The sequence below is a fragment of the Panulirus ornatus genome, chromosome 1 (genome assembly GCF_036320965.1).
Source record: "Panulirus ornatus isolate Po-2019 chromosome 1, ASM3632096v1, whole genome shotgun sequence".
NCBI classification, from domain to species: Eukaryota; Metazoa; Arthropoda; class Malacostraca; order Decapoda; family Palinuridae; genus Panulirus; species Panulirus ornatus.
The window spans coordinates 36,008,542-36,033,338 of record NC_092224.1 but is presented as its reverse complement, the minus strand read 5'-3'; the positions used below and the strand labels follow the sequence as shown (position 1 = coordinate 36,033,338).

At 37.9% G+C, this 24,797-nt stretch overlaps 1 protein-coding gene across 8 annotated transcripts in view; it reads left to right on the top strand.

The window, feature by feature from the left end:
- Nucleotides 1–24,797, top strand: part of Ube3a (ubiquitin protein ligase E3A) — a 70,111-nt gene that overhangs the window by 33,456 nt on the left and 11,858 nt on the right. For all 8 annotated transcript variants that reach the window (XR_011712780.1, XR_011712775.1, XM_071661688.1 and 5 more), the window contains 5 exons: nucleotides 1,057–2,640; nucleotides 5,061–5,205; nucleotides 5,368–5,573; nucleotides 17,446–17,613; nucleotides 22,327–22,482. Coding sequence is in view for 6 of the 8 variants with exons in the window: in XM_071661688.1 (XP_071517789.1) it covers nucleotides 1,057–2,640; nucleotides 5,061–5,205; nucleotides 5,368–5,573; nucleotides 17,446–17,613; nucleotides 22,327–22,482 (2,259 nt within the window). In the remaining 2 variants the exon portion in view is untranslated. The remainder of the gene's footprint in view (nucleotides 1–1,056; nucleotides 2,641–5,060; nucleotides 5,206–5,367; nucleotides 5,574–17,445; nucleotides 17,614–22,326; nucleotides 22,483–24,797) is intronic.

Sequence of the window (24,797 nt, the reverse complement as noted above, 5' to 3'; positions counted from 1 at the left end):
GATACATGCACCATTGTGCTTTGATGTTTGGGGTGCAATATAAAGTTAGTACACCTGCCTGAACAAGGCAAGTTGGGTTTTAAAAGTCAGAGCAGAGAAAATGGACTGTCCACTGAGCCCAGGGGAGGCAAATCCTTTTAACAAATCTTTAGGCAGCTACTCCTCTCCAAAAGTAGGATAGATAACCGACTTGGTAGTTAACAGAAGGATGAAAATGGAAGTAGGTCATGGAATGATGGTGTCTGAAGGATTTTTAGAGAGCAAAGGTTGTACTGGTGAGTTGGGGTGAAATGAACAGTATGCCAAATATAGGTAAGTTTATCTGGATAATATACCATCTGGAGCTAAAGGGAAAGATATTAGAAGATATATCAGAGGAGCACGAAAAATTCCAGGAAATGCTGGAAGTAGATTTACTATATATAACTGTCAGGGGACTTGACCAAGGAAAGTCTCTCTCTCTCTCTCTCTCTCTCTCTCTCTCTCTCTCTCTCTCTCTCTCTCTCTCTCTCTCTCTCTCTCTCTCTCTCTCTCTCTCTCTCTCTCTCTCTCTCTCTCTCTCTCTCTCTCTCTCTCTCTCTCTCTCTCTCTCTCTCTCTCTCTCTCTCTCTCTCTCTCTCTCTCTCTCTCTCTCTCTCTCTCTCTCTCTCTCTCTCTCTCTCTCTCTCTCTCTCTCTCTCTCTCTCTCTCTCTCTCTCTCTCTCTCTCTCTCTCTCTCTCTCTCTCTCTCTCTCTCTCTCTCTCTCTCTCTCTCTCTCTCTCTCTCTCTCTCTCTCTCTCTCTCTCTCTCTCTCTCTCTCTCTCTCTCTCTCTCTCTCTCTCTCTCTCTCTCTCTCTCTCTCTCTCTCTCTCTCTCTCTCTCTCTCTCTCTCTCTCTCTCTCTCTCTCTCTCTCTCTCTCTCTCTCTCTCTCTCTCTCTCTCTCTCTCTCTCTCTCTCTCTCTCTCTCTCTCTCTCTCTCTCTCTCTCTCTCTCTCTCTCTCTCTCTCTCTCTCTCTCTCTCTCTCTCTCAAAAATAGTTATTCCTACCATAATAATGTTTGTTTCTTTGTTGCAGGTTGGTCCACTGTCAAGTAATGAAGCAGCGGGTAAGGCACTTCAACTATTTGCAGCACGTGCCAGACTGTGTGAGGTGGTCGGTGCCAAAGTTCCCAGGCCCAGTCAGTCTCTGACATTAAGTAGTGGTGTTAGTACTGCCTCTGTTCAGGGGCATAGTTCTTGTACAGGAAGCACAGCCACCTGTTCTGTAGTGCGGGATGTTAATATGGCATGTGCATCTACTCCAACAACACCTCTACCCCCTTTATCACCCCAAGGGGATGGGGTGAGTACCCCAGGACTCACTGAGGAGACTCTTTCTCTCACTATTACTGAGTGTCGTAGTTCAAATAATTATGCTAAACTTAGGCGACTACTGTGGGCAGTATTTTCTAATGAGGTTGCTCTCAGACACAGCTTTTTGCAGAGCCCAGAATCAGGAGATAGATCAAGTGAGACTTTAGTAGGTTGCAGAAGTTTAGATAGTCCTGGTGTTCAAAGTAAGGAAGAGTTACGTGCTCTGGAAAGAGATTTAGACAAAGATCTTGATTGTGCTGAGGTTTCATGTGTTGGTGAAGATGCAGCTAAGAGTTTTGACAATGCTGAGAAAGAGCAAGATAAAAATCAGTGTGCAGAGGATACCGGTGTTCCACCAACGCTTGATATTGATGCTGTACGGAGGGCTTATGCATCTTTGTTTGAATGTCCTGAAGCAGAATTTGGCAGTACCTTAATGAATGCCATTGAACAACTGTTATCAGATTCTCTTAGCATACAACTCCGAGCTCATCGAGATGCATTCACTGCCATACCAAATAATATCAACATCTTCATTATCCTTTTAGAAAGTCCAGCATTAAACACAACTGAATTCATTGAAGTTGTCATGCCAAAGATGTGCCGAACAGTGAGTCAGTTACCTGAAAAGGACCAGGCCCTCCTGACTCGACATCTGGCAGCATGGGAGGGACCACGGTTACATCGGTTGTTGGAAAGTCTTCATCAGCTCATTACTATTAAACTCCTTACCACTGAATTTACACGAGACTTTACTATTAATGATGAAGACAGCATAACTTCTGCAACACAAGTAATGAAGCTTGTGTTTTATGCCAGTATATTAGGAGGGGAATTAGATACTCCTTTATTGAAAGATTTACCCTCCGAAGAATCTTCCATAGAAACTATGCCTCTGCATGATGACCCGTTCCTTGGTGTCAGTGGTGCAGGCAAAGACTGGTCTTCAAGGGCACCACCTAAGGATTCATTAGGCACAGAGCTTGGAGTACATGTCTTAGATGCTCGAACACCACTTGTACCCTTTATTGAGTTCTATGATGATTTTCTTAGTGATCAACTAGAAATGGACAGAGATTTTGCTTATTACAAAGCGGGAAGTGGTGACAAGTTTAGTTTTCTTAATTACCCTTTCATCCTTACTGCAGCAACCAAGGCTTTGGGTCTATACTATGATAATCGCATTAGGATGTACTCTGAACGAAGGATAAGCATCTATCAGCAAGTAATGGAGGGTATGCCTGCAAACCCATACTTGAAACTTCGAGTACGAAGAGACCACATAATAGAAGATGCACTTGTTGAGGTATGTGATAGCACATTTTTGTTTGAAATTGATGTTTAGATATTGTCTGACCAGTACAAAACTTTCTCCAACCATTTTGATTTATGCCTGTCGAAAGGAGTACAAAATTTGTAAATACTTTCCCTTGTCTTCTTGTTCAACTTTAGAGAAAATTAAAAATATTTATACTTACATGGCTGTGTTTGAAGGAATAGTGGTTCCAACAATGTTATATGGTTGCGAGGGGTGGGCTATAGATAGAGTTGTGCGGAGGAGGGTGGATGTGCTGAAAATGAGATGTTTGGGGACAATATGTGGTGTGAGGTGTTTTGATCAAGTAAGTAATAATAGGGTAAGAGAGATGGGTGGTAATAAAAAGAGTGTGGTTGAGAGAGCAGAAGAGGGTGTTTTGAAATGGAGAGAATGAGTGAGGAAAGATTGACCAAGAGGATATATGTGTCAGAGGTGGAGGGAACAAGGAGAAGTGGGAGATGGAAGGACGGAGTGAAAAAGATTTTGAGTGATCGGGGCCTGAACATGCAGGAGGGTGAAAGGCATGCAAGGAATAGAGTGAATTTGAACGATATGGTATACCGGGGTGGATGTGCTGTCAATGGATTGAACCAGGGCATGTGAAGCGTCTGGGGTAAACCATTGAAAGTTCTGTTAGGCCTGGATGTGGGAAGGGAGCTGTGGTTTCGGTGCATTATTACATGACAGCTAGAGAGTGGGTGTGAATGAATGTGGCCTTTGTTGTCTTTTCCTAGCGCTACCTTGCACACATGAGGGGGAGGGTGTTGTCATTTCATGTGTGGCGGTGTGGCGATGGGAGTGAATAAAGGCAGACAGTATGAATTATGTACATGTGTATATATGTATATGTCTGTGTATATATGTATGTATATGTTGAGATGTATAGGTATGTATATTTGCGTGTGTGGACGTGTATGTATATACATGTGTATGGGGGTGGGTTGGGCCATTTCTTTCGTCTGTTTTCTTGCGCTACCTCGCAAACGCGGGAGACAAAAAGAAAAAAAAAATTGTATGAGGGTGTACGTATGTATGGGTGGATGGGTCTTTGTCTGTTTTCTGGCACTACCTTGTTGGTGCTGGATGCAGCAGTCAAGTGTAATAAATAAGTGAATTTATAAATAGATGAATAGATATATATTATTTATTCATTTATCATACTTAATCACTGTTTCCCGCATCAGTGAGGGAGATGTGTGGAAATAAAAAGAGTGTGGTTGAGAGAGCAGAAGAGGGTGTGTTGAGATGGTTTGGACAGATGGAGAGAATGAGTGAGGAAAGATTGACAAAGAGGATATATATGTTAGAGGTGGAGGTAAGAAGGAGAAGCGGAGACCAGATCGGAGGTGGAAGGGTGGGGTGAAAAAGATTTTGAGTGATCAGGGCCTGAACATACAGGAGGGTGAAAGGCATGCAAGGAATAGAGTGAATTGGAATGATTTGGTATACCGAGGTTGACGTGCTGTCAGTGGACTGAACCAGGGAATGTGAAATGTCTTGGGTAAGCCATGGAAAGGTCTGTGGGGCCTGGATGTGGATAGGGAGCTGTGGTTTTGGTGCATCACACATGACAGCTAGAGATTGAGTGTGAATGAATTTGGCCTTTTTTGTCTGTTTTCCTGGTGCTACCTTGCTGAAGCTGGGGTAGCATTTCTGCATTTCCTGTGTGGCAGGGTAATGCCAGGAATGGATGAAGGCAGGCAAGTTTGAATATGTACATGTGTATGTATATGTTATCCCTGGGGATAGGGGAGAAAGAATACTTCCCACGTATTCCCTGCGTGTCGTAGAAGGCGACTAAAAGGGAAGGGAGCGGGGGGCTGGAAATCCTCCCCTCTCATATTTTTTTTTATTTTTTTTTTCCAAAAGAAGGAACAGAGAAGGGGGCCAGGTGAGGATATTCCCTCAAAGGCCCAGTCCTCTGTTCTTAGCGCTACCTCGCTAATGCGGGAAATGGCGAATAGTATGAAAAAAAAAAAAGTATATATATGTATGTGTATGTATTTATATGTATATGCTGATTTGTATATGTATATATTATATGTTGATTTGTATATGTATATGTTGATTTGTATATCATATACATGTATATGTGCGTGTATGGGCATTTATGCATATGTATACATATGGATGGGCCATTCTTCGTGGAAGGGGCCAGAAATCCTCCCCTCCAGTTTTACCTTTTCAAAAGAAGGAACAGAGAAGGGAGCCAATTGAGGAGTTTTCCCTCAATGGATCTGTTAAATTTTTTTTGCTAATGTGGGACATGGCAAATATGTATATGTATGTATATATATCACATTAAATGTTCCATTGCTTACTTTGAATTTAGGATAATTAACATATACAGTTCTTCGCATGCATATGTTGAAACAGAAAGTGCATTGTAAGTTTTTTCTTATGAGCAGCTAGAAATGGTGGCATTAGATAACCCTGGTGACCTGAAAAAGCAAATGGTGGTAGAATTTGAGGGCGAGCAAGGAATTGATGAAGGAGGTGTGAGTAAGGAGTTCTTTCAGCTTATAGTGGAGCAGATCTTCAATCCAGATTATGGTTAGTGTGGAGGCCTTTCTCATAGTATATATGGATATGTTTAAGATGAATAAATTATTTTACAAATATATTTTAGCTAGAGGTAATTTGATTCATCAATATTTTAACCTTTTAGTAATGAAAAGAGATGTTTACATATTTTTTTTTTTTGTATTATTGCAGCTATGTTTTGTCACAATGCTGAAACTGAGACATTTTGGTTCAATCCAAACTGCTTTGAGAGTGATGCTCAGTTCACTCTGGTAGGCATAGTGCTGGGACTGGCAATCTACAATAATGTGATTCTTGATGTACACTTCCCACCAGTTATGTACAAGAAACTGTGCAGTAAACCTGGTACATTTCATGATCTTCATGATTGGAATCCGGTAAGTTTTATTTTTGTTTTCTTCATGAAATATTCTTTTTGTATGTGTACATGATCATGCCTGAACTGGAGGTTGTGCATGCATGAACATTGGGTGCATGGTATCTATGTAAGAGTGCATGTATGTGTGTGTATTTACCAATTTGTATTGCATGGGGAGGGAGTTTTATACATATGTGGCCCATCTCTTGAACAGTCTTTGATATCAAGCAACTTTTTCAAATTTCTGTATGCCTTCTGCATTTACCAAATCCATCATTCATTGTCATACGTTCATACACCACTCTTATGCCATAAAAGTACCTCTTGACATGTGTTTTGATAGGTTTCTTGCTTAATTTCTTGCTATATCCTCTGGTTATGCTCTTCCTATATCTCTTGAAGAACTGCTTAGTTTGCATCATTAGAGTGTTTTAAAATCTTTATGGTTGTAATAAGGTCACTGCTCGCACTCATCTCTTCCAAGATTGACAAATTAATGCCTTCAGCTTTCCTTGTAACTTTGCTGTCCTATTTTTGGTACCATACCTTTACCGTAGGCTCTTTGTTCTTTAGGATTGGTGACCAAACTTAAAAAGCATATTCTACTTTTGGCCTTATATAAGTAAGATATGAACAGCCTACAGAATATTTATTTATCCATGAATTTGAGTGCAGTTTTAATAAGCTGGTCTCCTTAACTGTTTTCATCTATCTATATATCTGTCTGTCTATATATCTATCTATATCTCTTGACACCCATCCCCTATGGGAACTCCCTCACTGGGGTGGCCACAGTAAAAGTCTCCTTAACTGTTGAAACTCCTGTGTTGCTTCTTAGCTTTCTTTGCCTCACCTTTACAGGCCAAAGGCTGATGGCAACTCTCGCGCAGTATTTTCAGAATCTCCTACGTATTTGTTCATACCAACTATTGCCACCTAGTGTGTCTTTGTAATGTTCTTGCTTAATGTTCCAACCTACTACTTTTACCTAATGCTCTTATATATGGTGGGACATTGGTGATAGGTTAGGTTAGGGACAGTTTCGACTCCTGAGTCTCTCTTTCACACAGAGTTCTAAAACTTTTTTCAGTTCATATTCATTTCAAGGCCTTTCTCTGTGGTGCATCCTTATCACTTTACATTTACTGAGGTTGAACTATATCACCCATGTATCAGACCAATTCTGTAGTCTCTCAAGTTTCCCTTGTAAGTCAGTGCACATCTCCATGCTTTTCACTTCCTTCCTGACCTTTGCATTATTTGCAGACATATTTAGGTGGAGGCCATACCTTCCAGCAAGTTATTCATGTAGATTGATTAGATTAATGATCTTGAACAGAACCCTGCAGCATTCTGCTGGTGACCTCAGTCCATTTAAGAAATCTACTCTGACTCTTGTCCTGTGTTCCCTTCTGCTAAGATTGTTTTCTGTTCGTCAAAAGGGTTTTCCATTTATGCCTTTTTGATTAGATATTTGTACAGTATGGTTTAATAGTTCTCCACTCATGGGGCTGTCCCTTGAACCTTCTTTACCATCAAGTAGCTTTTTAGACATTTTGTATAATCCTGGCATTTCCAGTATTAACAGTTATGAAAGATTGAGAAAGACCATGCTAGATGCTAGAGTTGTGAAGGGATTATTTGGAGACTGACTGTTTCGCAGTTCTTGTGGGTATGGGGATCAGGGAGAAGTTGAGGTATGGTGTAGGAAGAATGGAGAGGTAAAAGTTTTGGCAAGCAAGAAGATGAATCACAAAAAATGCATGGAGGAGTATCAAAGGAAGGTAACTGAAAGCTTTGATGGAAGTGCATTGAATGTAGGAATGCAGTTATGTGTGAATGAGGTGTTTTAAATGTTTAGAGAAATACTAATAAAGTTTGTAGAATCACTAGTTGGATACAAGGTAGTGAGATGTAGGAATAAAAAGGGCAATGCTTGGTGGAAAGAAGAGATTAGAAATGCTGTGGAAGAAGAAAAAGGCATATGGTTGATTGCTTGATAGGAATGTACCAGTAGAAGTTCAGCAAAGGAGGGGGAAGAATACAAAACGTATAAGTGGAATGTTAAGAAGCTGATTGAGGAAAGGAAAGGAAGAGTAGATGAAAAGTTTGGAAGAGTTTTGGGATAATAAGAAACTATATTGGAAGGAGGTAAAAAGAAAAGAGGTGGATGTAAGAGTGTAAATGTTGACATGAGAAGTAAGGAAGGAGTTGCTGAATCAAAATGAGGAAGTGAGAAGAAGATGGAAAGAGTATTTTGAAGAACTTATGAATGTAGGAGAAGGGGAGGCAGCAGTTGTTACATGCATGGGTATGGAGGATGGAAGGAAGAGGATGCAATTGCAATGGCCTATAGCAAAAAGGTAGGTAAGAAGTGCAATAATGAAGCTGAAAGTAGGAAAGGCACCTGGGGTGGATGGGATTATGGATGAAATGCTGAAGTGTGGAGGAGAAAGTGTGATAGAGAGGATGCATTTTGTATGTTATTTAGCATGGAAACAGAAGTTTGTGCCTAAGGATTGGGTGAAAGCAATTAACATTCCTTTGTTCAAAGGAAAAGATGCTAAGGATGTATGTAGCAGTTATAGTGGAATAAGTCTAAGTATACCAGGAAAAGTGTATGCAAGAATATTAATTGATAGAGTGATGGAAATAACTGAGTGCAGAATAAGTGAATCAGATTTTTGTTGTAAAGATGACTGTGGAAAAGTATTTAGCGAAAGGTAAGCAGTTGTATGCAGCTTTTATGAATCTGGAGGAAGCATATGACAGAGTCAAGTGGAATGCTTTATGGGATTTGTTAAGGATATATGTTTTAGGGGGTTAACTGTTGGATGGTGTGAAAGCCTTATAGAGGAGCAAATGTGTGTGTAAGAGTGGATAGAAAGCTGAGCAAAAGTTTTGGGATTCTTGTAGGTGTGAGGCAGGGCTGTGTGATGTCACCATGGCTTTTTGAAATGTAATACTGTGAGGTGGTTTGGGCATGTGGAAAGAATGCAAGACTGGGGGTTTACAAGGAGAGTGTATGTTAGTACAATTAAAGGAGTTGGTGTGAGTGGAAGACCACCTATGACATGGGCAGATAGGATGGAGAATTACTGGAGGGAGAAAAATAGAAGCATGCGTGGAATGGTGTATGTGAGGGAGGCATATAAGGACAGGGATATATGGAGTCTCTTTTGCCATGGTCACCCCTTGATGGGAGTTCTTGGAGGGAATGGACGTGAGAGACATGGATAGAAGCTTATTCCAACTGATCATCATGCTTATACTAAAACATTATATCTTCAGATCCTGTCCGTCAAGTTTCTTGTGTACCTACTTATTATGACCTCTGGTTACTTTGTTATTACATCATATGAAGAATTGATCATTGCTCTTGGTTGATGTCCAACTGATTTAGAAAGTTCAAAGTTGTAATCAGGGTGCAACTAACTCTACTTTCCCCGGCTGTGTACAATTTTGTAGCCCTCAGTGTACCTCAGGGCTCATGATTTAGACTCAAGTCTTAGTTATCCTTCCCTGAACTCTTTAATTAAATCTTTGTTCCTTTTTAGGTACATTGACCAGAACTAAGAAGCTTATACCATTTTTGATTTAATTCATGTTGTGGTTTACTGAACATTTCCTTTCCCATTTGCTTAAAGGAAATTCCGTAACAAATCTGATGTGGAACTCCCATGACACATCTGGCAAATATCTACCCCAAGGTCTCTTGGTGTTTCCTGAAATGGCCTAACGAAAGTTAAGATGTATCCTCAAATTTAGTTCTGATGTTTATTGTAAATATTAACTGAATATTATGTTCTCCACAAGGTTTTCATCTTAATCCATTCACAGTGGCTGCTGTATAGTTCATATTCTTTGTTCACTGTGGCAGGGGAATATCCACTCATAATTTGTGAATCTCCTTCCTCTGGCCATCAAGTATTGTGTAGTTATCCAACATATTGTTCCCAGGCACTAGAGCGTAAATTTTTACCTTGAACTGGTCAGTCTTTGTGAAAATGCTAAGGATCTCTGTACAAGAAATATGCTCTTTCATCATGTAGTAATTTTTGAAGCTCCAAAGTCCTCACAAAATAATAGAGTTAGTAATGAAAACTATCCGTGATTATCTAATAAAAACTTCAAAAAATAGAAATGAGTCTGTACTTTTAACTTGATGCACTAATGGTAAATGGGTTAAGTTTTGAAATCCAATGACTTTTCACACATAATTTAATGTTGCTTGTTGCTTGAAAGATTATTTTCATACGGAGGCCTTCTTTCACTGTAACCATGTTCATTGCTTTGCATCATGTTTGTTAGATTTGATTTTATCAACTTTGTATCTGACAAGTGATACATTTCTTTTTGTAGGCTGATAAGTCTTTGGCATCTCCTAACGTTTTACATGATTAACTTTACTGTATCTGTAGACTTGTTCATATATTATTCACGCTCTTATGGTAAATAACAGATCATGTATAACAGGTGCCTCAGGGCTGAGCCCTGTGCTTTGTTGATGATTACTCAGCACATTGAGAAGGTACACTTGTGACATTCCCTGTGGTAAATTTTGCTCTGCTGATGGATGTTGTCCTATTTTAAGATTGTTGGATCTGTACTTGGTCCAACACAGGCCTTTGCCTGTCGGCAGCCCGTGTTATGATGGAGTCTCCCCATTATATCTGTCTGAAAATCCAGCTTCTTTATCAATGTCATGTGTGGGGCAGTGTCAAGTGCCTTCTGGTTCTCCAGGAACACACAGTCTACCCACCTTTCTCTTTATCTTGATCAGGGTTCAGTTAATCTTAGAAATCTAGAAGATTTGTTGTACAAGATCTCCTCCATAAAATCTCATGTTTCCTTTGATCAGGTAGTTTTCTGCTTTGGGCTAGTGTATTTTCTCTAAGTTATTCACAACATTGCTCTCTTCCATTCCCAAAATAATAATTCCTCTTCCTTCACTCATTTGAACAGCATTTCGAATGTCCTGCTGAGTGTTTGTCTTCACTCTTTGAGTATGTGATGAGATGTTATTTCTTCAGGTTCATATTTCATATATGGATCGTGACTCTTAGGTAGCTTATTTGTCTCCATTGTTTCTTTCCCAACCTATCTCATTGTGTTAGAGGTATAGTGTCCTCCAACCTTCATCATTTAAGTTTATTGCTCAGCAAACCTTCTACTGAATCCTTTCGATATTTATGTGCATACAGTTGCTTTCATAAATAAATGAAAATCTTACTGTTATTATTTTTGCATTTACTTCTTTTTTATAAATGTATTATTTTCTTTTTTGTACCAAATGTTGTTGTTCTTCACATGTCTTTTGCATAATACTTCCTGTTAGTTTTTTGTATCATTCAATGTTCTTGTTCTGTCAGAATGTCTTTTCAAATCTTCTTTAATTTTGAATGTTTCTTTACATCTTATCTTTTCAAATCTCATTCAGTTTTTTCTAAATTAGATTTTTTGCTATGTTTCTTAAACCACTTTTTTTTCTCTCTACATTGTTCCATTTCAGTTTGATTTTCCTGAATAGACTTTAGTGTTTTGTTATGTGTATTCTACATTTTATATAGTTTGTGAGATCAGCTTGTGATCATTTAGTTAACCACAGTTGTCCAGTATAAAGGGAGTTTCCTGAACACCTTTCCCAGGTTTTGGTGTTATGTCTGATACTATTTGATTTCTAGAAAAAGTCTTGCTATCTGCTGTTGTTTATTTATAATGTTTTCCCCTCAACTTCTATATTTTTGGGAAATTTTTTTTCTTTTTTCTGGAACTTATTTGCTGCATCATTCATCAACCTAACTGCCCTCAGTATTCTAAGTTAGCATTTATTCTGGCTTATCAAGACTTTTTGGGAATTCTAAACTCTTAAGACAATTATGCAGGTTTGTTGCTAACGTTACATTTCCAGTGTGTACTATTAGAAGTGACCATCTTCCTGTAGTTCCAGGAACTTTAGGTTGTTTGCAGCTTGAAGTTCTGAGCTCCACTTTCCTCTGTGTTCTCATCTATATTTTAAGCAAAAGTAGATTTATTTCATTTCCATGGAAAGTATTGTAAGAATTTCATTATTAAGAGTTTAATTTTTCTGTGTGGTCTGATAATTCTGGTTCCTGTCATTTACCACAACTTTATCTGCATTCATGTATTGTATTTTTAGCTTTTCTCTATCTGTATAATACATACTTGGCTTTTCTGTGCTTATGATTTTTTTGGCTTTGTTTTTTAGACATAGCCCTATGAGCATCCAAGAGAGCACTTCCTTGGTAGGTAATTAAAACAGTTTTCTTCCTCAGATTGGGTTTATCCATGAGGATTCACCCCCTTTGACCATTATAAAGCATACGAATGTATGGATTCATGTTAACAGGAATTAACAGTCATGCAGTAACCTGCTTGGGCTTGTGATGTCAGTGCTGGTGAGGTGGTAGGATGCAACAAGCCACCACCATTTATGAATGCCTGCTCACTTGTTCTGTGTAGATGGCATATGGTCTTTCCACTTTTGTTAGACTGAAGGCCAGATGGGTATCAATTTTTATTTTCATTTTTTTAGACAAAGTTTTTGTGCTTCAGCTGTATTATGATTGTATGTACCTCAGTTGTAGCTTTAGGGACAGCAGTGATACTGCCGTGTATAGTATGGTGGCGATAGACTTTGTTATGGTTGACCCGATCATTACGTTCTGTTTGTGCTTTTGTTTTTCTCTTTTATTTTTCTATGGTTTTAAGCACTTTGGCTTTTTATGGGTAAATGTATCAGTGAAAGTTCAGAATGATGACTGTGGAAGTATTGTAGATATTTCATAGTGAAGTTTATGGACCAATAGTTTGGACTTGAGTGACACTTGCTAGACAAAAAGGATTCCGTGATCACAATTGTGGCTAACCCGAGGAAAGGCATATCATATCAATGCACTCGTGCTGCTCTGATCCTTGTGATTAACACTGGCATGATCAACTTATGTGCTTATTGTTTGTTAGTGAGGGACTGTATTCACTGTGTCCCCTTGTATAACATAAAACCTATGGTGATTAGTTCAGTAATTTATCTATCACACTAAATGCTGTGGCAAATTGCAAGACATGACAGGAACTTATGGAATGGAATGTATGTAGGTAATGTAAGTAAATGTATTGTTAGCAAATTAAACTACGTTATATAGTGAAAAACTGTAGAGATAGATAATTTGCTTAATGTAACTGGTGATTAATTTTCTTAATTTATCCAGAGTTAGGAGAATAGATAGAGGGAAGATAGAAATGTGTTTGAAAAAGTCTGCAGAAATGCATGGTTGAGAGCCTTTTGATGTGGTATGGCCATGTAGGATGCATGCCACAAGTTAGTGAAGGAGATATATCTTAGTACAGTTGGGGGTATAAGAAGAAGAGGTAGATTATAAAAGAGATGGACAGTTACAATGCCAAGGGTCGGAGGTATTTCAGATGAGGATGCCAGAGATATTATGTTTGTACAGAGGTGCTTTGTGCTCTAGAATGAAGAGATGAAAGGGGATGCTTGACTGTCACCTAGGTGGACGAAGTGAAAATTTCAGAAGCATTATATTTCTGAAGCCTCTATTCTCTTTAGCATACAGAACATAATTTGAAGATCATTGTGATTGAACTGAATGGCTTGCAGTTATTGATTCTCCCATAAGTGAATAGGGATGGACTCAAAAATAGTAGATTTACATACAAAATTTGTATTCTTTTTCATCTTCAATTTATGGGGGCTTATGGAGAAAGCTGGAGTTTATGCAAGAGTAATAAATCATATCTCCATGGAGGTTATTTCTGAAAATTTTTGTACTACAATAATTACCATGTTCCTTTCATGCTTGCATATCATTTTTTTTAATTAACAGTGATATAAGATTGCTGTTGTTTGACTAACTTTTTCATTCATTGTTTTGGACTAAAATTTGCATTTAAGGACAAATAAGTATGATGATCTGCAAAACCATCACAGAGAATATTAGTCAGTCACCTCTTTAATGTATAAACAGACTTCTGTCTTTTTGTCAAAGCCTACCAAAGTATGGCTGCACTTTTAGAGTCTCTTCCTCATAGGCATTAGACTGTTCTTGTTTAGTTTCACTTATATTGATTCAAGTATCTTCAAGCTGTGAAAGGAGGCAAATATATTGTTGTTCTGCATATACTTGTAGAATACAGCTGATGATGGACACAAGATTAGTCCACATCATTGGTCCAGTGTAGCTAAGAACCTTAATTGTTTGTTCTAGTGATGGATCTTCAGAGAGTGCGAAGCATTCTTCTTGTGAATGCTAAGGTGAAGCTTCAGTGAAGAATCATTTGCCATTTGAGATGGATTTGACTGCAGGTCAGTGATTTGACAAGAGAGATAGCTTGCAACAGCAAGTAAACCAGTCTCCAACAGAGCTATTAATGGAGGGGTGCAGTTGGACTTCCATCACTTTTTCTAGCAAGCAGCAGTAATAGTACAATTATATAGACTTGCTCTGGCAGAAATTGATGAGCTTCTTGGTGGCTTCCGATCATGGTTTTTGTACATGTAGTTAGTATGAAGCTTCCTGAGATAGTGGTTAGAAAAAATAGTTTTATAGATTTTTTCTGCACTTTTTATGCGGAGGCAGTAAGTTGGTTACAGCCAACCTATGCTTGCATGATTGAAAGCATGAAGGATGATAGGTCAAGCCTTTTGGGGTATACCAGCTTTGGCCATTCTGTGTGGGCAGTTGATAGTTTATTTATAACTCAGCATATGGTAAGTAGTTTGGTAGTTAAGGATCTGTTAGTGGGAGAGCAGGTTCTGGAAATGAAACTTTTGAATTGTTTGACTCTCGTTGGTTACGTACATATGGGTCTCAAGCCTTTGGCTAATGTTTTCTGTGGCTGCCCACTTTCTTTGCATGGGTTTAGGCTGTTACCTACCACAAACCTCCATGCTTACCCCACCAATCAAATGTAAATGAAGAGACCTCTTCCTATTGACATCAGTATTAATAGTCTGTAGATGTTTTGATGATTTATCTGATGTGTATTAACTACCTGATGTAGAGTATTGTATAATTTTCTGGAACAAGAACTTATCAGTGCTACCAGATTTTTAGTTCTAGGTATATCTGTGACCATTACCATCAAGGCCACACTGATTCATTTTATGCATAAAATAACTATCTGATGTTGAGTTTTCTATGATTTTCTGGAACAAGAACTTATCAGTGTTGCCTGATTTCTCAGCTCTAAGTATGTTTGTGATCATTACCATGAAAGCCACTAGTTTCAAGAATTTTGCTTTGTATTCCAGGTTCTACTGATGGTTATTCTTCACTTCATAGCTTTCATGCTTTAAGGGTTACTTGTGGTATGTTACTTTGGATAATTTATATGGGATCAGACTTGATATATGACTTTGTGTTTTATTTCAGTGTATACCAATTTGGTACTTAGCACAGTTTTTGAGGTGATATGTAAAGTCCCAATACTGGTCCTGTGAGCTTGGTTTGCGCCTAATGGATGATTATGATTTGGAGTCCTGAAGGTATTCTACATATTCCATATCACCTGATACCTACAAGGAATTAGTGGCTGATTTTCCTTTGCTGCCATTTAACGAATAAATGATGGAGTTTGTTTTAGTTTTCCTGCGTTCCTTGGCTCCTCTGTTGACTTTATGTACATTCTTGAGTATCTGTTATGGATGTATGCCAGTTGATTTAAATGGAAGGTATGGTATTAGGAAATGAGAGGAATAGAGCAAAGTAAGACGTTACAGTGTGTATGTGTGTGTATATGTGTGTGATGGGTAAATGGAATCACTTGTCTGGAAAAATGCAGTTAATGAGTGGAAAATTTGCTAGTTATACTTCAGCTTATGAGATCTAACTAAAGGATTTCAAAGTTACTTTTTCTTCGCAGTACAAGTTTTTTCATAGCAAACTATGCAGTTATCATTTGGCCCAGTTGTATGATGTAAGTGATGTTTGGTGCAGATAATTCTTAAAATAATGTATTTTGTATGGTGGTTGATGAACAGAACACCACTGAGGGTAGTCCTTACATATAATGTTAATTATTGTCTTTGCTGAAATAATTTGATGTAACAACATTCTGACAAGGAAAACTCAAAAGTCCTCTCCAGTTTTTCATCACAAGATGACACAGATGTCCATGGATGAACAATGGTTGAAGAGAACAAAAATGTTTGATTGCTTTTGTGGCAGTGGATGAAAAGTAAGAAAGTTTGTTGCTGGATGTGAGAGGATTCTTTAGAGATTTTGACCACTTTGCATTTCTTGTGCAGGTGAGGATTAGGAAGGAGTGGAGATATGTCCTAAGAAAGAATGGAGAGGTAAAAGTGTTTGCAAGGGAGAAGATGAATCAGGGAGAATGCAGGGAGGGCGGGCATTGGATGAATCACAGAGGTTAAGAATCTAGGCTGTAGAAATGTTTTTAGAGGGGCATGTGGTATGATGAGATTGAATGAAGAAAGAAATGAGGGAGTGTATAAAAGATTTGGTATGGCAAGAAATGCAAAGGGAATGAATTATGGAGTGAAACATAATACTTTGAGGTGGTTTGATATTTATGGGTTTTGGTACTACAGTGTACCCCAGCACCAGTAGGAAATATTTCAGTTACAGAACACCTTTTAGGCATGAGTTTTAACCCTGTCATCACTGTTCATTCTTATCCATTGAAAAACTTGCTTCCTATATAGTTGTTAGTAGTCATTCACTTTCTTGGAATACCATCAGACTCATTTTCTGATTGCTAGAGGATGTTCCCTTGGCATGTGACCTTGTCTGGCATAGCTGGATCTGTTTTTCTCTGGGATATCATTACCCCATTGGACTTGTTTAGTTGCATCTTGAGTTCTGGCTTATTCTGGTTTCATTGAAAAAAAAAGAAAAAATAAACAGCTGTCAAGTAAGAAAATTGAAGCAAGAAATAAGTCTGTTGTCTTTGAAGAATATATGTCTACATCTGAATTTTTGTGAACCAGTTTGTTGACCAGCTTTAATATCATCAGACTTGAATATTTCCCTCTCCCATGTTTTGCTCTTACATGGATTTAAAAAGCTCAGATGCTGATTGGTAAAAGAAAATGCTAAAGTTGATGAAATATGATTATGATATTGATATTAAAACCTTACAAATCTCTTATTTACCTTAAATTGGTTATGATTTTTATACCTAAAGCTCTGTTATTGAAAAATATGTTTTTTTCACTTATTTGGTTATATTTTGTTTATTTTTTTTATATTTTTATTATACTTTGTCGCTGTCTCCCGCGTTTGCGAGGTAGCGCAATTTTGTTTATATGTGAAGATATTGGATATATCAGTTGTTTACCTTTGATTATAAGTTTTTATACCTAAAGATATGTCATTGGACAATTCAATACATGAATCTAGTTTTGTATTGTGATAGATGTATTGATCTTGTTGAGACTTTTATATTATAAGGATCATTGATTTTTCGTCATTCTTCATATTCTTTTTACAGAATTGGTGAGATAGTATTCATTATATTTTATGATATAACATTCACCTTTTACATGTGTGGAAGAAAATGAGTTTGGTTAGTGGTAGTACCACATTTATGCTTGTATTTAGAGGCCTCATTCTTAGAATTAAACTTGCATGTACTAGTTGGCAGCAAGCACCTGACTAAAATCGATTTATCATGCATGCTCTTTATAGCTCAGGTGGCAGTAACTATATTTATGAAACTGAATTAAGTTGATTTAAGTTGGAACTCAACTTGAATAACTGCAATTCCCATATTTGCTGTAGTTATTATTCTCCATAGGATTCTTATTTAATTAAGACTAACATGTGCTGAATGCTGAGAAAAAAATTATGGTTTTGATTTTTAATGTAAGTCTACCTTTATTTCAGACAATGTACAGAAGTCTTCTTGAACTTCTAGATTATGAGGGAGATGATATGGAAGATGTTTTTATGCAGACCTTCCGTGTTGGTTATCAAGATGTATTTGGTACTAGCCTTACACATGATCTCAAGACAGATGGAGACAACATCCTTGTCAGCCAAACGAGCAAGCATGTATGCTGGTTTGTTTTTCTGTTGTGGAGCATACGTTAAAGTACACCTGTTTAAGCTTATGATCTCATTTTTTTTTTTTTATACTTTATCACTATTTCCTGCATTAGTGAGGTTAGCACTAGGAACAGATGAAGAAAGGCTGCATTTGTTCACACCCATTCTCAAGCTGTCATGTGTAATGCAACAAAACCACAGCTTCCTATTCACAACCAGACTCCATGGACCTTTCCATGGTTTCCCTTGGCCACTTCACATGCCTTGTTTCAGTCCATTGATAGCACAATGACCCTTATATACCTCATCATTCCAGTTCACTCTCTCCCATGCTCACTGCTGACAGCACATTGACCCTCATGCACCACATCATTCCAGTTCTTTCTGTCCCATGTGCATCTTTCACTCTCCTGCTTGTTCAGCCCATGAACACTCAAAATCTTTTTTACTCAATCCTTTTATATCCAGTTTGTTTCACCATTCCCTTTATTACTGCCACTTCTGACTCTTGTATCCTCTTTGTCAACCTGTCCTCACTTCACTCATTCTCTTTCTATGTCCAAACCTCATATTGTCCTTAAACATTTCATTTCTCACATATCCTACCTCTTCCACATGTCCTTATATAAAGCCCACCTCGCATCCATATAACATTGTTGGAACCCTCAAACATACCCATTTTTGCCCTCCTGGATAACAGTATCTCTTTCCACCCCTCTGTCAGTGCTCTCAGAACCATCACTCCCTCATGCTAGATATATATTGTATTTTCTCTATTTTATTGTCTCAGAATTTAACTCTAGGCAATATTTTAGTCTGTGATTGCCAGTACAAGTTGAATAATGTAAAAACTACTGACTGTTTCAATCAGTTACTACTTGTAATGACAACAGGGAATCTACTCTAGTTAAAAAGGGTTTAGTTTATGCATGTTGTTAAAGAAGAATAAACATAACAGATAAGTGAAGTGTAAAGCCTTGCATGTTAAATGAAAATGAAGCAAGAGTTATAGAGGTCATAAAGGGTTTGTGAGAAGAGGGAGCAAGTCTAGCTTGCCATTAGTTCATAAGCCTGGTCTAGCAAATGTAAGGGGCTATCCACAGTCATTCCAGATCCCAGGTTCTTGACTATCAATGTGCATGGCTTCCTTAACTTGGAACCAAAATATTGTGCACTAGACACCATGAACAAACAAGCTTGAATTAGTTGTGAAAGATGGGGAACTGGTTGGCCTTGGCTAACAGGAGAATGTTGCTTTGGGAGAAAGCTTCATTTCACATGTTTTTTCTTTAGCCATGTTCCCGCTGAAGCACTTGATAGAGAAGTAGCACACATATTGAAATTTCATTGCCTTTTATAGATTGCAGTATACTTTTTGCAATGCTCATAATGTTTTATCTGCCTAGATGTCATGGATCACATCATGTGGGTGTAGGGTAAAGGAAGGTGAATTGGAATAGAAGATGCACACTAGATGCATTTATGGAGTATATTTCATATATAAGTAGCATGTAGCATCTTCTTAGAGCATACCCTAGTTCTTTTTTATAAGTGTTATTATTTATTTTATTTTTTATTATACTTTGACGCTGTCTCCCACGATAAGTATTATTGTTTCATAGTAAACAATTAGGAGTGAGAGGTCTGCAATTGAGAAAGCAATAAAGGTATATCAAGAGATAGTAAATGTAAGGGATGGTTTTGCAGTTTTAACAGTGCTTTGTGGTTGCAAGACTTTATCTTTGATTGCAAAGGAAAGTAAGAGGGTGGTTATGGTGGAAATGAAATGCCAGAGAATGATATGATGCATGAAGTGGTTTGCTTGTGTAAGAAATGACTGTCAAATAGTTATGATAATGAGCAGTGTTTGATTGGAAGAGCCAATCAGGCTTTGCTGAATTGGTTTTGGCCTGTTTGGAGGATGAGTGAAGAGGACTGAGAAAGAAGACTTATGTTTTAGAAGCAGACAGAATGAGGGATATGGGGAGACTAAGGAGGAGATGGAAGGATGGAGTAAAGGAGACTTTGGAGAATCAGAGCTTGAACTTTCAGGGGATAAGAAATGTACAATAGACAAAAAAAAGAATGGGATTGAAGTGGGATGTGGACAGTGGCACTGTGGTAATGGGCAGAACCGGATTGTATGAAGTGGTAAGGGAAAACCATATAGTACTGTTAGTCTTGGGGCTTATACTCGACAGCTAGAGATTCGATGTGTGTAAATGTTTGTTTATTGCTGATGCTGCCTTGCTGTGGTAAGGAGGGAAGTTAGGTAGTAATAGAAAACCTGGGAATAGGTATGAAAAAAAAGTATAAATTCATTGTTGCCTGGTAACCTTTCTTGCTTTAGCATTGGGAGATGACGTGGCCTTTGAGGAAAGGTCCCCTCCTGGTTCTTTCTTTGAGAAATTAATACTACTGCTGTGGCAAATGAATATATCAAGTAGAACATTAGCTGTTCTCATTTTATACATGAATATTTGAAGTTTTCAGGTAAAGTAAAAACTATTAGATATAGAGAATTTTTTGATACATTGAAATGACACATAGTTCTTTGAAATTTGTTTCATAGGTGGAATTATATTTTTCTTTTGATACATACCTTTTCTCTCATGAGCTAGGAAATGTTTGGAACAGATAACTGAATCAGCCTTTGAGGGAAAATTTGTACTGGATTCTTTCTTCTGTTCCAGCATTTAGATAGTGATAGTTTAGGAGGGAAAGATGTATCATATCCCACACATGTCCATCTTTGTCCCCTTTTATGTCATGGAGGAGGTATGTGGGTAGTATTCTTTTTCTTTTTCCCTTTCCCAAGGGATTACAGGTGAAAGTTAAGTTTTGTAAAATGAATGCACACCTATAAGTTGCATTATAATCTCATGCATTGAAAATATGGTTATTGTCATTTGATAATGTACATTTATATATTTGATTCTTTGATAGCAATAATTGATGAAATATTAGTGTTGTAAGAAATGTGGTACTTAGGAATATGGAATTTTTCAATGGCAATTTTATACTAACATCCAAGGACATATTCCTAACGCTGATGATAGAAAATTGGGAAAATTTTATATGATATCTTTATAAGTTATCCCTGGAGAAAGGGGAGAAAGGATACTTCCTATGTATTCCCTGCGTGTTGTAGAAGGTTACTAAAAGGAGTAGGAGCAGGGGCTGGAAATCCTATCAGTCTATCTATATCTCGATTCCTGTTCCAGTTGGAACTTCTCCTGTTTTATTTTAACTAAAGAAGGAACATAGATGGGGGCCAAGTGAGAAGTTTCCCCTCTAAGGCTCAACCATCTGTTCTTGAATGCTACCTCGCTTATGTGGAAAATAGTGGGTATGTATGAAAATAAAATCTTTATATGTATCTTTTGGAAAGAGGGGCAAGTATGAAGTCTGTTATGGATGAGAGAGCTTGGGAAGTGAGTCAGTTGTTGTTCGCTGATGACACAGCGCTGGTGGCTGATTCATGTGAGAAACTGCAGAAGCTGGTGACTGAGTTTGGTAAAGTGTGTGAAAGAAGAAAGTTAAGAGTAAGTGTGAATAAGAGCAAGGTTATTAGGTACAGTAGGGTTGAGGGTCAAGTCAACTGGAAGGTAAGTTTGAATGGAGAAAAACTAGAGGAAGTAAAGTGTTTTAGATATCTGGGAGTGGATCTGGCAGCGGATGGAACCATGGAAGTGGAAGTGGATCATAGGGTAGGGGAGGGGGCGAAAATCCTGGGAGCCTTGAAGAATGTGTGGAAGTCGAGAACATTTATCTCGGAAAGCAAAAATGGGTATGTTTGAAGGAATAGTGGTTCCAACAATGTTGTATGGTTGCGAGGCATGGGCTATGGATAGAGTTGTGTGCAGGAGGGTGGATGTGCTGGAAATGAGATGTTTGAGGACAATGTGTGGTGTGAGGTGGTTTGATCGAGTAAGTAATGTAAGGGTAAGAGAGATGTGTGGAAATAAAAGAGCGTGGTTGAGAGAGCAGAAGAGGGTGTTTTGAAATGGTTTGGGCACATGGAGAGAATGATTGAGGAAAGATTGACCAAGAGGATATATGTGTCGGTGGTGGAGGGAAAGAGGAGAAGTGGGAGACCAAATTGGAGGTGGAAAGATGGAGTGAAAAAGATTTTGAGTGATTGGGGCCTGAACATGCAGGAGGGTGAAAGGAGGGCAAGGAATAGAGTAAATTGGATCGATGTGGTATACCGGGGTTGACGTGCTGTCAGTGGATTGAATCAGGGCATGTGAAGCATCTGGGGTAAACCATGGAAAGTTGTGTGGGGCCTGGATGTGGAAAGGGAGCTGTGGTTTCGGGCATTATTGCATGACAGCTAGAGACTGAGTGTGAACGAATGGGGCCTTTGTTGTCTTTTCCTAGTGCTACCTCGCACACATGAGGGGGGAGGGGGATGGTATTCCATGTGTGGTGAGGTGGCGATGGGAATGAATAAAGGCAGACAGTGTGAATTGTGTGCATGGGTATATATGTACGTGTCTGTTTGTGTATATATATGTGTACATTGAGATGTATAGGTATGTATATTTGCGTGTGTGGACGTGTATGTATATACATTGTGTATGGGGGTGGGTTGGGCCATTTCTTTCGTCTGTTTCCTTGCGCTACCTCGCAAACGTGGGAGACAGCAACAAAGCAAAATAAATAAATAAATAAATGTATCTATATTCATGTTTGTCATGTGCATAATTTTTTCAGGAATTTGTTGAATTGTATGCAGACTTTTTGTTAAACAAAATGGTAGAACGACAGTTTCGTGCATTTCGAAGTGGGTTCAACATGGTAACTGATGACTCTCCATTGGCTAATCTCTTCAGACCTGAAGAATTGGAACTCCTTGTCTGTGGTTCTCAGGTATTCTTTCATGTCTCTCAAACATGTTAAATATTGATAATGTTATCAGATTTATTATGCTTTTGATTTATAAAGGTCTTAGATTTAACAGTAACCACTCATGATTCTGCATCATTGGAGAAGTCAGTGCTTATTCAAACACCAGCACACCCAGTAGATGCCTCATAGATCTAGACCTTGTCTCTTCAAATTTTAAACATGTCTGGCTTAAGATTACCATAGTTTTCCTGTTTTGTCTCCTGCTCTTCTGACTCTGTAGACTTTGCAACTTTCTTTAACCACAAAATTTCTACCATAATCCCTTGAAAACCTCTTAACCTCAAGCTTAGGCCCTATACTTCAGAGATTTCAAAGTACACCATCGGGAATTGTTGAAACCCTCCCACTTAGTTGGTTTAGGATTGGGGGTGGGGGAACTGAAGCTTTTACACCCTCCTTTGTAATGGTATGGAGCAAATTATCACCTAATCCACCCATATTCCAGACTGTCACAACCATTCTTCCATCACTTTAGATGTGTTTTCACATCTAATCGTACATGCTGTAGCCACACAGTATCACCCCAGATTGGTTCATCTGATCACACTCAAATAAATGTCTCTTTACAAACCATCTTCCTCAAGCTGCCAGCTCAGAAAGTCAGAATTAGCTTTTATTGGCTTTATAAGCTTTAGAAAGCATTAGACCTCCTTTGATGTACTCCTAAACTGGGCAGTTAACTTAATTTTGAGGTCCTCAAAACTGGGTGCAGTTGACTTCATGTAAGGACCATTTCTTGAATGGCCACCACTGCTCTCGAGGCAAAATATGTTTCCAAACACTGCAGTCTAAACTTTTTCCATATGCTGGAAATTAGATGTAGATATATCAAGGATGCCAGTATGAGACCTGTGCCCTTTTGTAATTATTTTTTTTGTTGCTGTTGCATTCCTAAAAGATAGGAAGTATTTCTAATGTAAATCCATTAGTTGCCATATGTCTTTCTGTTCTTTAGTCAAAAGTATCTAAAATAGCTTCTTGTATACACCTTTCCTTTGCTTTTCCATTTTAGTGTTGCTGTAGCTGTCTTTCTTTATGACAGTGTGACTCTTTTTAGTTCTGTTTACTTCTCAAACACCATCCTAAATGACTAACACTGCTTCATCTCTAATTGCATCTCTTGTTATGCACCTTCATATAATTCCTTTTTTTCATGGTTCAAAAGCCACTTCTCTCTGTAATTGGGCAAGGTGATTTGACTAGTAAGCATCCCTTCATGTGTTTTGAAAAAGTGTGCCTTTAAACTTGCATCTGTACTTGCTTGTTTGATCTGTTTTTACTGAAGAAACAAAACTTCTCTTCTTAGTGGAAACATGCAATAGGAAAGCTTATTTCAAAGAAGGGGATGGTCTGAACCATCCATCTATTATCTTGCTGTGAGAATTGTTTGCAGTCTGAGAATTGTTTGGAAAGTCTTTCAGTACCCAACAGCTCCATCCCCTGTAAACTTCACATTTTCGAATTGCTTGAAATATATAATTAACATATTAAAGATATCCATAAAAGACTGAAAAGAATTGGTTCAGAAGTGTATTTTACCCCTTACTTTAACAAATAGTGTGTAGAAGTTTTGTAGATGTTCTAGTACAACATGCTAAAAAGTGCAGAGTAAGGCCTGAGTGTCAAGTGATATCCCATTTTGCATGTTTTATCATTTATTTTAGCACCACTGAAAAACTGATTACTAATGATCATTATGTTTTATCTTGTATATAGATCTTTTGTTATTATCAGTGTGATTCATTGATAATTTTTCATGACAGGAATTTTATAAAAGTTCATGAGATTACCAGCTACAACAGTTAGGTTGATGCTGACAGCACTGCCATTTCTTAGTAAATAAATGCATTACCAAAACATTTTGATATATGAATCACTGAAAAACAGTTGGAATTATAGTAATGCACACAGAGTTTGTTTTGATTCATAGTTTGTCTGTCCGTGCATCTGGATTTGTAAACAAGAATGGCATATCCTCACAGGTCTTTCCTCCTCCTTAAGATATTTTTGCTAAATTTTGAAGATTTTTGGTTTGAAATGTTATTTTGACCCTCCCAAAAGTAATGAAGTCCCCAGCACTTATTTAGTTGTGTCAGTGACATGGAAAAACTACCTTTATTAATGTAAAACTGAACATGTTAATGTGATATGGAAATACATGAACTCTTATGATAATTTCAACTGTTTATAAGTGATTCATGTATCAAAAGTATAATTGTAATCTTGAAAACATCTGGAATTATAGTAATATGCACTCTCATAGTTTTTTAATTCAT